This window comes from Meriones unguiculatus, chromosome 8 (assembly GCF_030254825.1).
Source record: "Meriones unguiculatus strain TT.TT164.6M chromosome 8, Bangor_MerUng_6.1, whole genome shotgun sequence".
Lineage (NCBI taxonomy): Eukaryota > Metazoa > Chordata > Mammalia > Rodentia > Muridae > Meriones > Meriones unguiculatus.
In genome coordinates this window covers 20548187-20563084 of record NC_083356.1, presented here as the reverse complement: position 1 = coordinate 20563084, position 14898 = coordinate 20548187, and the positions used below count along the sequence as shown (strand labels likewise).

At 50.2% G+C, this 14898-nt stretch overlaps 1 protein-coding gene across 2 annotated transcripts in view; it reads right to left on the bottom strand.

Moving 5' to 3' along the window:
- The window catches only part of Mrtfa (myocardin related transcription factor A), a 92673-nt gene that overhangs the window by 10207 nt on the left and 67568 nt on the right, over positions 1–14898 (bottom strand). For both annotated transcript variants that reach the window (XM_021640330.2, XM_021640332.2), the window contains exons 3-5: positions 4413–4468; positions 1547–1622; positions 570–731 (exon numbers count right to left, since the gene is read on the bottom strand). In XM_021640330.2, the coding sequence (XP_021496005.1) occupies positions 570–731; positions 1547–1622; positions 4413–4468 (294 nt within the window). The remainder of the gene's footprint in view (positions 1–569; positions 732–1546; positions 1623–4412; positions 4469–14898) is intronic.

Genomic DNA, 14898 nt, shown 5'->3' with positions numbered 1-14898 from the left:
TCACTGGCTGACTGTGCTGACAGGCTAGGAATGTCCTTCTGTCCCCTCACCTGTCCCTATACTCCATACCCACCCTACAATAGACAGATTTTTCTTACTCCCAGCATGGGACCTGCTCAGAGACAGCTGTGAGCCAAGCATGTGACAATGGTGATGCAGGACAGAGAGGTTATAGTTCACACTGGGCGGGCCCATCTTGGAGAAAGCCACTGGCCATGCTGACAGGACGGAGACCACGTACAGGCTAGCACCATAAATCCTATTTATCCCCCTCCTGCACCCAGCCACAACCTGGAAGAAGAGCTGGGTGGGCCCTGTCCTCTGGAGGTGATGGCCAATGGACTCTGGAGCAGAACATGGGGCACCCTGAGAGGGAATGACATGAGCCCCACCACTCTCATCTGAAACACATGGGCCTGAGTTCCACTTCCTCCCAAGTGCCTCCCCTAACGCCGTCTCACATCTCCTGCTGAACCCTTGTTCCATGTCTAGGTTAGAGTTCCCCCTTAACTCAGTCTCTCTCTCTTCCCAGACTTGGGCTAAGGTTCACACTGGGGGAGCCTCCTCACCAATGATGGCTTCCTTCAGGCTGGACTCTACAGGTAAGATATTCTTCTTCACCAGCTCCATGGGGCCAGGCCTCTGTGCAATCTTTTCATTGAGGTCGTCAGCCAGCCTGGCTCTCTTCAGCTTCAGCTGCTTGGCCTGCAGAGAAGGCTCAGCCGACGTCTCTACCATGGGAAAGGAGGAGGATCAGGAAGATGGAAGGAAAGGGCCAGAGTTCTGCCCTACGGTCTCCAGAGCCACAGGAGCTGGCGAGAGCAGTGAGAAGCATGCCCAGGCAGAGAGTGTAAGCAACCTGACTTCCGTGTCACAGGCTGACTCTAGCCAGGCTAGTCCTGAGGAGTCTCTGATGTGGGGCTGCACAGCTAAAGAACACCAGACAAAGGGCAGCTCTTGCTCCACTGAGGCCTGGGCCACAGAGGCAAACTGCTCTTTGTTCTGGCTCTCAGTGGCTTCAGTTGCAAAATGTGGGGTTCTGACTTGAGGAAGGTCTCTTCCAGGCTCCAATGACCCCAGTGACCTAACGAAAGCGGACACACATGTGCCACTGTCTGCCGCCCAAACCTTTCCTTTGCTAAGACTACACAAAGAGGGTGTGGCTGGGCCAGCTGCACTATATCTAGGTGAGTGTGCCTGACATCACAGGTGCTTAGGGAAATGCCAGTGAGTAAGTGAGCGAGCAAGTGAGCAAGCAAATGGATCTAAAAACAAAGTGCAACTTTTAGGAGATGGGCTCTGCCCAGCAGACAGAAACAATTTTATACCAGTGGATGGTGGACCCAGGAGAAGGGTCATGTCAACCCAGGCGAATGAGTCCGTGCTTCTCACACACTCCCATAAGCCAGTGGCAGCCACATAACTGTGTCTGACTGTGAAGCCAACAGCTGGCCCCTGCCAGCAGAAGACGGATAGCAGAAAGCGGGAGAGCGCAAGAATACAGTGAAAGTACAGGCGTCAGGGAAGCACCTCCAGCCCCACACACCTTCCAGGATGTGCATCCTGACCAGCTCCGATCTCTCTGGCCGGGAACGGATCTTCCTTTTCAGATAGTCCTCAGTCTATGGAAAAACACATCAATGAACTCTCGGGGCTGGGACATAAGCGTAGGTATGGACAGGGCCACAGATGCTGTTCTCCTCTGCAGCTTGGTGACCGCAGGGTCCTGAGGCAAGGGGAGGTGTGAGAGCGCTGAGCAGCTTGAGCTGCACCTGTGCCGACCCTCGCAGGCCACTGCTGTGTGCATTCACACCCAACACCTCTACCACACAAGTAACTAAAATTAGAGACAAAACAAAACAGTAACCAGCTTCAACAGAACAGTTAGATGTTTTTGCTGTTTCCAGACATTCTTTCATGTCATTTGATTCTGCAGAGCTGTAATTATTGTGGATATAATTTTATGCCCTGTTTCAAAAGCCTTGCATTGCGTGCGTGATCTCAAGAGCATTTCCAATTCAGCCTGAATGACTGCCAGATACAATACTCATTTTGATACATGGTGTCAGAGCACTAGTTCCTTAAAGTCCAATGTCCTCATTTCCGCATTTATTAGATGCTGGGAGAACTAAACCATTCCCTCTGCGCCCATGTAGCCTGCTGCATGAAGCTACGTCCATGTGACTGCAGAGCCCATGCTCTTCACCTCTGCCACAGCATTTCTCAAATTATACGTCAAGACCAGCCTGAGAAAGGAGATGAAAGATGAAGGCAGGGTCAAAGAGGAGTTGCTGGGGGCACATCACTTAGAGACCAGCCTGGTTCTCACCCTGCTGGCTGCTGCCTAGGACCCTGTGCCAGTCCTGGAGCCTGGGCCTGGAGATGCAGACAGTAGCTATGGGCTCTGAGTCCATTAGCCCAGCTGCTGTGAGCAGAGATCAGCGGCTGCAGCTCTGCACACACAGCACAGGGGGAATATAGCACTTGAAAATCTGAAGGAACTTCCAGCTTAGAGAACTTGGACAGATGCCGGAAGAACCGATCAGAGAGGCACATCCATTCAAATACATCTCTTGTCTGTCTGGTTCTGAGTCATGGCCTTTACAACGAACAGTCGATCTACGACGGATGTCCACTGGCTAGGGCCTGGCTACCTAGAAGTTACTAATGATGGACACCATAGAACCAGGCTGCTCCTGGTGCAGAAGGGAAAGAAGGGGCTTTTAGCTCTCACTGAAGGCATTCCTAGAGCTGGGGACACAAGGGAAGAAGCAGCCACACAGAGTGGGCTGCATCTGAGAGCTCCCGCTCTCAGATCCCGCTCCTGGGACCCGAGGCTGCTGCAGCCAGCAGGGATGGCTCTCCCCGAGATGTTGTCTGTACAGGGTTACAGACGCAGGGAGTGGTGACCTGACTGGAATCATAAAGAGTCCTAGAATCGTAAAGAGTCCTAGAAGACAAGCCGACAGTGCTGCCTCTCACTCAGATGCAAAAGCAGCTTTTCAAAGCTCTGAATTGGTATAAATGAGTAAAGCGACTAATCCGTGATGAACCCAATACATCATTTTTCATAGTGTAACTGACAAGTTTAATACAGGTTTAAATATTAACCTGTTGTTGTAATCTGGCAGTCATTTCTGAAGAGCTGTGCAGCATGTGCACCTGTAGATGAACACATTCACCATGTGTTAAGAAACAAAATTACTCTGCATACATAACCAAGCACACATATAAAATGTTGCATGTAATATATATGTGGCTGCTGAAATGGCTCGGTGGGCAAATTATGCTGCTTCCATGGAGCCGGCTGACTTCAGTTTGGATAGGAACTAAATGGTGAGAGGACAGAACTCTTGCCAAGTTGTCCTCTGACCTCCACACATGTCCCAATACACAGGCGCGCACACACACACACACACACACACACACACACACACACTCACACACACAATGAAATGTGGTACAAGTCTCAACCCCACAGCCCGTGGTTTGGGCTCCAGCTTCACTGCTTTCTAGCTGGCTACAGTAGTTAGCTCTGCTGCATCTAGAAAGCACGGGCGGCCACATCTTAACTCATGGCTCCAGTGCTGGTAAATAGGACATGAACACAACCTCACACAACGGTGTCTAAGCAGACCCCTCTGCACCCTGCAGCAATCTGCCTGGCTACAACTCTGACCCTTGCTCTTGCAGGCCCTTCTCTGGCTCCCAGCACATGGAAGTAAGCGGTTTTACTGTTTCTCAGTACCTATGACTTCGTTCTTTCTCGCTACACATTACCATGATTTTATGAAGAGAAAAAAGCAGCCTCAGGAGTGAGAATGGTACGGGGTTCAGGCAGGCAAGGCCAGCACTCCTCCAGTGGGAGGAGGAGAAACATGAGGTGGTCACTTCCCCATCTCCACCCACACCAGGCGCAGGCCATTCCACAGAGGCCGTGGGGAACTGAAATGGAGGGGACAAGGATGCAGCAAGGTGCTAGAGCAGGAAGTCTGGCCTCCAGCACACCCACGTCTACTTTACAAAGGGTGTAACTGGCTGCTGGCTGCTGGCTGCTGACTGCTTTGGGGCAGATGGAGATGGGCGCTCACTGGAGTGACGGCCCACAAGTGGAAAGCCTGCCCATGGGTACTACTGGCGCAGATCACCAACATGAGGCTCAATGGGGGGAAGATGGTGGTCTCTAAGGCCAGCTCTGGGGAGGGAGCTCCTAGGTACTAACAGAGAGTCTCGGTCTGACCACACTCTACAAGGAAGATGGCTGGGGAGGGAAGAACACGGAAGGCCAAGGTTTCTACTCTTCAGAGCTGTAAGGTGAGGGCTGACCCCAAAGCTGCTCCAGACTGGAAGTAAAATCAGCTGGTGGATGAAGCTGACTGTGCTTCAGAGGTCCTCGGGGAAGGGAGCCTTACCCTGGCCCGCTCCAGGCTCCTTCTCTGCTCATGAAATGCAGCTGGACTTTTCAAAGCTGTTGAGAAAAAAACCATAGAAGAATTACTTTTAGAGGCTGAGGCTAGCTCGGTGCCCACTTGGCACAGGCAAGCTCCTGGGCTCAGTCTCAGCCCCAAATCCCCAAAAAACAGCAGAACACAACTTGTAAGACACGCCAGTGCAACCCTGCGGCTGCAGGAGAGATGGCGTCTGCAGAGAAATGGCACCTGACTGACACCCAAGGAAGCATGTGTCTTTATGGCTGGCCACTCTCAGATCTATAGGGCACCAGCCCCTCCTGATTCAGAGTCTGAACTCCTGGTTCAGAGTCCCATCCGGAAAGCCTCCAAGGCCGCCTGCTTCAGGCAGAACTTTCTCAGTTTTCAGCCGGTACCAACAGCACTATTAGAATGAAGCTCAGGTTTATCTTTGAGGACTAAGAAAGTTTCAGTCACTGTTGGCTGGCGCTGGACCGTGTATTACCAACTGCCTCTAGAAGGGTGGTGGGTCCTATTCTGGGGTCTGAGACTGTCACAGGGATCTCAGTGGCAAGCCCAGCTGCAGCTCCTCTGCAAATGCACCGTGAACACTCCAAGTGACACACGACAACTTAAGGTACGGGAGAGAGTGGGGCTCCCTTCACCAGGGAACAATGGCAGTAGGTGAGAAATGTGGAGGCTGTGGTCACTTTCACTTCTGCTGCCAAGGCTGCAGACAGCTGTGAGACTGTGTGCGAAGATAACCTTCCAGGCCGCTGGCTGTGGTAGGAGGGTAAGGGTAGGGGCCGCTAAAAGTAGCAAGAGCACAGATATGACCTATCCTGCCTGGCCTCTGTGCTTCCGCCCCTCAATTCCCAGGGGTGGGCCTCTCAAGAGCATGCTCAGAAGGAGCTTCAAAGTCCCAGCAGCATTCTGTTTAAATTAAAAACAAGTTAAATTAAAGAGAATTTAAAAAGAAAACTTTTAAAAAGCCCCGACAACCCTCTCATTTTCTGACAGTAGAGGGAGCTCTAGGTTTAGCAGACAACTTCAAGACAAACGAGGACAGGCCAGCAATCTCCTCAACCTGCACAGCTAGAGAATCCATTCCAGGGAACCAGAGGGAAGGAAGCTGGCCCTGGCTCCTGGCTCCACAGTGCAAGGCTGTACTGTAGCAAGACGGCTTTCTCAGTGATGGGCCAATGCCCTCCACAACAGTGTCCTCCCAACACAACTCTAGCTGTAGGATAGCTCAGAACACAGACAACACAAGTAAATGCAAGGAAGCGAACACCAGCCACCATAGACGGTTGCAGTACCTGTCCACTGTCAGTCTGCTGTGACCACACACACCCCGGAGATGCCACGGCGCCTTGTCTATTTTCCGCACCTCAAAGAATCTCCCGTTCTTCAAGTGCCAGGCACACAGTACCATTCAGCAGTCACTCGTCCAAAAGCTAGTAATGGATGTGTAGAGGAAGAGGGTTCGGAGCCGTCGGTGATGTACAGAGAGGGCTCTGTGGTACAGCTTGAGACCTCAGGTTAGTAGCTCACATACAGGTTAAACACTTGGAAAGGCTCCTGGGTCGAGGGAGCTGTGTCTTTTTTTTTGAGACAGAGTTTCTGTGTATCCCTGAACTCGCTTTGTAGATCAGGCTGGCCTGGAACTCACAGAGATCTGCTGTTTCTGCCTCCCCAGGTGCTGGATTACAGGTGTGCGCCACTTTTGGGGACTGAGACTCTGCTCACCCCCTGGAACACTACAACCCTAATCAACGGAGAGATGGCTCAGTAGTTAAGAGTAGTGATTTGCCCATGAAGAGGCCGTAGCTCCTAACAGCCTACCACTCCAGGTCCAGGAAATCCAACATCCCCACTGCTACTGCATGCATCTACACACACACACACACACACACACACACACACACACACACTTTTTCTATATATACTTTCTATATATACTTTTTCTAAACAGGGTTTTCTCTGCATAGTCCTGGCCATCCTGGAATTCTTTCTGTAGACCAGGCTGGCTTTGAACTCAGAGATCTGCCTGCCTCTGCCTCCCAAGTGCTGGAGTTAAAGTTGTGTGCCACCAAGGCCCAGAAAACTCTGTTTTAAAAGAACCAGGCTGGGTGTGGTGGCCCATGCCTTTTATCCCAGCACTCAGGACCAGGGGCAGGAGGATCTCAGTGAGTTCCAGGACGTTAGTGTTATGTGGAGAGACCCTGTCAACATACACATAAATAATGAACAAAATCCGTGTGCAGTGTCCAGAAGCACCCACCACCGACTCCCATAAAGCACCGCTGTGTGAACCCTGCTTGGCTGGACTCTCTCAGTCCAGCTGCTCCTGGGCTGCAGCCAGAGCTGATTATCCAGACCCCTGGCTACCTGAACATCCTGTTCGGCCATCCCAGGAGTAATACATGACCTGACTTCTAGAAACACGTCTCACGGGCTGGAGAGATGGCTCAGTGGTTAAGGGCACTAGCTGCTCTTCCAGAGGACCTGGGTTCAATTCCCAGCACCTGAAAGGAGGGTCACAACTGTCTGTAACTTAAGTTTCAAGGGATCCAATACCCTCTTCTGGCTTCTACAGGCACCACACAAAAGTGGTACACAAACATATATGCAGGCAAAACACACACATATAAAAAATAAAAATAAAGAAAAAATAATAAAAAAAAGAAATGCGCCTCACAAGCACAGACACAGCTTGACATGAGGTGTACCAACAACAGTTAAGATGCAAGAACAGTGCAAGATGGTGAGGGGAGAAATGGCCACAGTAGATACAGATTCTAAACACACTGGGCAAAGGACATTTTCTCACACTAACAAGACACAAGCTCGTTTCTATCGAGTGCTTGTTTATGTGGCAGGGATTGGACCAGATGTATTTTTCAGATGTGGTCTCACTACGTAGCCCAAACTAGACTCAAACTCAGGATGATGCTCCTGCCTCAACCTATCAAGTGCTGGAATCACATGCATGCACCACCATGGCCAGCTGCTGAGACATTTTAGCATTCCAGCTGATTTAGTACGTTACCCAAGGAGGGCTTCGGAGAAGGCTCGGTGAGTAAAGCAGCTGCCCCACATGTATAAGGACCCGAGTTCCCATCCTCAGCACTCATATATGTGCACACACGGGGCACCTGCCTACGACAGCTTGAATGGCGAGCTGGGAGACTGAGACAGGAGACTCCCTGGAAGCTCACAGGCCATGTGGCCTGATGCACAGTGACGAACAGCAGGGCAAGTGTGCCTCCAAGTGAGTGATTCCCAACCTGTGGGTTGTGACCCCTTTGGGGGTCAAACGACCTGTCACAGGGATGCCTAACTTACAGTATGATTTGTAACAGTAGCAAAGTCACAGTTGAAGCAGCAACAAACCTAACTTTATGGCTGGGGTCACCCAACACAAGGAAGTGCATTGAAGGGCCGTGGTGTTAGGAAGGCTGGGAAGTGCTGCTGCATGGGAAGGCGGAGGCTGATACTTGAGCTGGCCTCTCAGCTGCAAACGCAGGGGCACACACACCTGTGACAGCCAAGCTTCCATCTGATACGCCCAGAAAAGCTAGGAAAAAACCTAGAAAATGACAGTTTTGGTTACAACCTAATTCTGTTATCCTAAAGAGAGTTCTTCCTGTTTCTCCGAGTTGTTTCTCGACTTCTTCCAAGGAACCTGTTGGATTCGCACATGGTCAGGTGGTGGGCGACACGTCAGAGGTGCACCAATTAGATACACTAGTCAGATTCGGACCTGACCGTGGGCCTCTCGGACAGACAGGCAGGCTAACTCACAGCAGCAAGCAGGGGCACAGGGGCACAGAAGCAGGCTTGTGGGCCCGCTGCAGACACTGTAGTTTGAAAACTAGGGCTTGTTCACCATGCAGCAGCCTGGTCTTACACGAGACAGACCAGGGTGAAGAAGGCTGATAGAATGCCCATGCTCGATGAGGCAGGAGAATGGAAAGTGACCAGAAAAACTCAAGGTAGCAACAGCAAAGCTCTAAAGACTTGTTTCACAGTAACTCCATCGTGGTCGCTCCAATTTCATGATAAACCAGCACTGGCTAAGATGTGGTAAGCACAGAGGGGTCCCCCCCCAGGCCGTCTTCAGCCTCCGCTTCTTCCTTCAACTAAACATGACTGGCATGTGGGTTCCTCTGGTTCTTGGGCAGCCTACCTAAGGTTGTGCTTCTCTCCATCTCCGTCTGAATTCTACTCCTTGACAACAGGTTTGGCCATTTCAGTAGCCACTCCTGTCAGGAAGGAGGAGGAGAGAATCACGGCTCCTCCTCCAGGTATGTGAAGACTTCTAGCCATGCCTGTATCAGGTTCGTGTGGGAACCCCAGGTTCCCTGGGGTTTGAGGCTGGGCAGTGCCTGTGCTTCTCCAGCCAGCTCTGTTAAAGCACGTTGCAGAGGTGACTTGGTGATGGACATGTAAGATGATATGGGTAAAGCCCTGGACCTTCTTGATACAGGATCAAGTGACACCCAAATTTCCATGCTAAGAAGACAAGGCACAGGGAAGTGAAACAAGACAGAAAATGGGTTTTAAAATCTTGGCCTTAGGTAGTTGGAAAGGACAGACTGTAAGTGTCCAGCCAGGAAGGATGTGTTCATCATGGACTCCATCTCCTCCCTCCTTGCTGCCCTAAAGCTTTGCCAGGAAGGTCCAGGACATTACTCATTCCAAGTTTCATGTTGCCAGAACTCCAAGAAGGCAGTCTCTGCAAAGAGAAGCCTATGACCCATGCAGACAGCAGAGCTTTAAGAACACACATTTCTGGTGGCAGAGGGCAGCTCTTCACCCTTTCTCGCCACTAGGGACCTGGTGACACTCTGAACAAAGACAAGGAGGCAGCTCTGACTGAGCAGGAGAAACAGACAAGCCTCAGACTCGAAGGATGCACTGCCTAAGAGCTAAGGCATTCCTCATTACAGCTTTAGTCCCAGACTGGGCTCCACCCCAGCTGGCTGTAACCAGCTGATACTCTGGGCCTTCTTGCTAGCACCTGTTTTCCTCCTCCCTGACAAGCTCACTGTCTTAAATGAGCACATTTATGAATTAAGAAAATAAAAAGTTCTGATTTCCATTTTCTCAAGAATATACTGTCCAATCATTTATAAGAGGACTCAGAGCTGTGTTCAAGGCGCCTGCAAGGCTGTGCTCATGAGCTGAAGCAGGAAGGGCATCAAACGGCACCTTTTGGAACAGTTCCAGATTTACATAAGTGTCCAGCTAGTGAGCCTCCTAGGACCCACCAGGCAGTTCTGGAAATGCTGCTCACCACAGACAGCTCTTGGCCATCAAGCTCAATCCCCCATTCTCCACTCACCCACCCATCCTGGATCTGTCTCTGTGTGTGTGTGTGGTGGGGGGACCTGGCTCCCTACAGATGCTGACATCAAAAAGGGATCGCTGCTCCCCTCTGGTTACGTGTTAAGCTCACCAGCGACTCTGTAGTCGGACGGTACAAGGTAACTATCACACATGAGCAGACCTTTTGCATTCAGCCTTTTTTTTTCCCAGTTGCAATTGTTAGGTTTTTAATTTTAATTTTTTAAAAATAATAGTTATTTTATGCTTACGGGTATACCTGCATGTACGTCTGTGTGCCATGCGTGCAGTGCCCCTGGAGGGCAGGCGAGGGATCATTTCCTGGGACTGGAATTACAGACGGTTGTGAGCCACCATGTAGATGCTGGCGGTTGAACCAGGTCCTCTGGAAGAATCACCAGTGCTCTGAACAGCTAGACTATTTCTCCAGCCCTTTTAATTTTTATTTCTAAAATTACATTTATTTTTAAATTTACTATGCTTGTCAGTTTGCTCCTTCTACCCTGTGAGTCCCAAGGATTGAAGAGGTCATCAGATTTGGTGGCTAGTGCCTTTACTCATGGAGACATCTTCTAGCCCCAGTGGTTAGTACTGATAACTTGGAATCACTTGGAAGAGACTATCCCCCTGCACCCCACCCAAGACAGGGTTTCTCTGAGTATCCCTGGATGTCCTGACTCGCTTTATAGACCAGGCTGGTCTCGAACTCATAGAGATCCACCTGCCTCTGCCTCCCAGAGTGCTGAGATTAAAGGTGTGTACCACCCGCCCAGGAACTGATACAGATGCCACACAAGGCCACTGAGGGACAGGACAGGCAGGCTTCTTGGGGATGGGTGGGCTCACTATTTCACAGGCAGAAGCTGCCATCTATCTTAGGAAGCTGCCTTTGCCATCAACTCTTAAATCCTCTGAACAGGGCAGTGTCCTACTTCCACTCGGGAGCACAGAATGGCTCCATGAAGTAAATACAGAAACTACACATTTCCCAGAGGATGGCTCAAGACAAGGGCACTCCAGTGGAGTCCAGGGGCCTTCAAAATCGTGGACTCCCAGAAGTCCTATCTTTTGTAGCTTGGCCATTTTGGTACCGCAAAAATTTGAAAACCATTGTTTCACTAGTCCAAAGGACAAAAAGAAGTGAGAAAGTGGCTCATTCTCCAACACATCCCAAGTGATGAAAAGTACATGTGGAAGAACTTCATGAACTTTCTCCACAGCCTGGTTTGAATTTTCAGCTCTGAGATATGAGGGCCATCTGCCTATGACATCTGCCAGCCCACTGACTGCCAAAGTTGACATTTCGACTCCGCTGATTTCATGGCTAAATAGTTCCAATTTCTAGAGCTATATCCCTGGGAGTCAAAGAACCAGGCTGGGTGGGGCTCCATGACTGCAGAGCCTAGCACATGTCCAGGACTGGACATGAAGTTCTGACAAATCAACCTGGGCTTTTTGCTGTTTTCCTGGCTAGAACCTACTCCTTCTGAGACAGGTCCCACCTCCTGCTGACTGGATCAGGGGTGAGGTCATCGCACCTAGGCCTTCCACCCAGCAGGTGAAGAGCACAGAGAATCCTGGGATAGACGCAGGACACAGAAAGGGCCCTTCCCTGGCTATGGGCAATGGCCAACATGAGCACCAGGAGATGCTTTTGGGAGTCTGTCCCAGACAGAGAAGGTTCACTCCAGTAGCCCTGCTTGGGAGTCGTGCAATGAACTGCAGCCGCTTGCTTAGGCAGCTGTGCAGTCCAAGATGCGTAGCACTCTTCAAGAAGCGCCCATAGCACAAGAAAGCAAGGCACCTCCGCTTTAACGCAGGTACCCTGACAGAAGCAGGAAACTGTCTATAGACGTCCTGCCGCCCAAAATGGCAGACATGGACCACAACCTGGAAGGCCAAAACTGAAAGTTACTTCCACCTCTATCTCCTCAAACCTGACCTGCTGACCTTACCAATCATAGGACTTCAATTAGATCCTGTTTCAGCTTTCAAGTGAACCCCTTCCCTGTCCTTTCTTTCTCACATAGCTCAAGCTGGCCTTGACCTTGATTATGTCCTCCCGAAAGCTGACATGACAGGCACAGGCTACCTCCCCTGGTTTATGTGCCGCTGGGGTCTGAAACCAGGGCCTCGTGCGTGACAGGCGAGCGCTCTGCAACTGAGCTGTACCCGAGGCCTCTTCAAGTATACCTGAACAACAACAGGTCTAGAGCCAGAAAAGCTGGGCCGAATTTGCCTGTTTCTAGGTGGCACCGAGAGACTATGGGCAAGTCATGTGACTCCTGAGGCTTCGGTCCTCATCCACAAACCGGCAGTTGCTCTTTCTACCACACCCAGTGATTATTAGCATGAAGCAAAGTGAAAGTGCTCTGCCATCTGCTGTGATGGGTTAAGATGAGCTGTTACTGCTGCTGCAGTCTCTTCCCTTCTTACCCGCTGGAAAGAAATGGCACATGCGCGAAGCATTGCTGAGCACTAACTGGGCCTGACCTCCATTCTTTATCCTGTGTTCAGCTGACACTCTACGCCCATCAAAATATCTGCAACAAAGGCCATTAATCAAAGAGACACAAAAACAGTTCTAGGGTCTGCCAATGACAATAAGACCAGAACTAAGTTCATGCGAAACAAAGAGTTTTAATTAGAAGGGAACACACATCTAGGGCAAATAAGACCCAAACTAAGAGTCATGCAGCATTCTTCAACACACATCCTGTTTGGTATGCAGGCTTGACCCCACCCTTGTTTTGGTACCTGGCTGTACTCCCAGCACTAAAGCCAATTTCCAGCCAGGCTTTAATCCCAGCACTCAGGAGGCAGAGGCAGGTGGATCTCTGTGAGAGTTCAAGGCCTTCCTGCTCAACAAAGTGAGTCCAGGACAGCGAAGGCTACACTGAGAAACCCTGTCTCAAAAAACCAAACCAAAGCCAACTACCAAGAATGAGGGCAGAGGGGAGCAGAAGATGGCTCAGTCAGTGAAGTGCTTCTGAGGACATGAATTCAATCTCTAGAAGAGAAGAAGAAAAGAAGAGGAGGAGGAGAAAGAAGAAAGGGAAGGAGGGGGGGAGGGAGGGAGGGAGGGAGGGAGGAAGGAAGGAAGGAAGGAAGGAAGGAAGGAAGGAAGGAAGGAAGGAAGGAAGGTTTGTGCTTGTAATGCCAGGACTGGGAGACAGGAGGCCCTGGGGCCTGAGGAACACAGTACCTCCGCTGCCCTCTACAGACATATACAAACACAGAGAGAGTGAGTGCAAAAAGCCAAGATCTGCGGTGCAAGCTGCTTTAGAAGCTCCCAACTGACCCAGCAGCAGTGGGAAAGGCCAAAGCTAGGAGACGGGGTGCAAAGTCTAACACACACGAATGTCAACGATATGGCACACTGAGGGTTAAAACATCAGTGCCGAACACTTTAGATCTGACTGCTGTGGCTTATGGGTGTTTTCCAGAGGCCCACGTGTTCTTTAGCCCATGGTACCACCAGGAAGTGATACACCCTTTAGGAGGGCATGGCTTTGAAAAGGATAATGATGGTGGGGCCCCAGATCACCCCTTTTCCTCCCCCTACTTCTCAGCTGTAGGAGCCGAGTAGCGATGCTCCACTGTGCACTCACGGTGACACACCGTCTCTCCACAGGCCAGTCAGCCGAGGGTTACAATTTCAGACATCCACAACCCCGGTTTTTCTCACGGAAGACTCAGATCAGGTTCCTATCACTGACATGGTGGCTACAGCCACCTGTAACTCCAGCTCCTGGGGGATATGATGGCCTTTTCTGGCCTTCATGGGTACTAGGCACACATGTGGTACACAGACACACAAGCAGGCAAACACATATACACATTAAAACAAACTGTAAGCAAAACTAACATTTTACAAATTGATTATTTTGTGTATTTTGTTACAGTAACAAAAATATGATTAACACACTGGTCTTCCAGGCTTATTTATTTATTTAGGCAAAGATTTGTTTATTTATTTATTATGTATACAATGTTCTGTCTGCATGTATGCCTGCACACCAGAAGAGGGGACCAGATCTCATTGTAGATGGTTGTGAGCCACCGTGTGGTTGCTGGGAATTGAACTCAGGACCTCTTCCAGGCTTCTTTTTGACATATCTGCCAGTTATGTTTATTTGTGTGCACATGTGAATGTGGAGGTCAAAGGTCAACATCTGGTATCTTCTTCAATCACTCTGCTGTTTATTATTTTAATCGTTTTACTTACCAGATAGTAACTCAGGATTTATTTCTATTTGGGTGAACACACACACACACACACACGTACGCAGGTGCCTGAGAGGGGAGAGGGTCCTGGAGCCCTGGTGATAAAGTGACAGGTGGCTGTGGGTCACCCAACGTGAGTGCTGCAAGTTTTCTCTACAAGAACAGCAGCGCTCTTAGTCACTGAGCCACACCTCTGGCCCCTTTTCTATTTTATGTATTGTATGTACTGTGTGTGTGGTGGGGATAAACGCACCACAGAGCTTGTGTAAAGATGGCAACTATCTGGGTTTCTTTGCTTCTACCATGTGGGTCCTGAGGATGGAACACATGTGGCTGTGCTTGGCAGCAAGTGTCATTACCCAGAGAGCCATCTTGCCGTTCCTCCACCTTCTTTTTTTAGACCGTATCACTCGTTAAACCTCGATCTTGTTGGCTAGGCTAGACGGCCCAGCAAGTCCCGAGGACAGGCCAGTCACCCCTCCTGAGGCTGGGCTTATGGCACGTGTGGCCACAGTCAGCTCTTTAGGAGTGCTAGGTCCCCATGGCCACTGGTGCTTGCATGTGACCTTCACAGCAGTCGTAGCCAAGGCTTCAGACTGCTCTGCTGTCCCAGCACACTCTCCCTCCTTGGTAAAATCCAAAACAGATTAAAAAAAAAAGTCTGGCCAGCCATGGTGGCAAGCAACTGGGAAGCCGAATGGGGGGTGATCTGAAAGTTGGAAAGGAGCCTCAAAACAACACAGACAGATAGACAGACAGACACACACCCCTCCTCCCAAAAGTGACCGATTTTTTCTGAATATCCTTCAGCCATCTGTTTAGATAAGTTGCAAATCATCTTTGTCCTTCTGAGAATAATATCCTGCTACTGAAGGATTTAAACCATCGCCATCATCATCTGCTCCAGGGT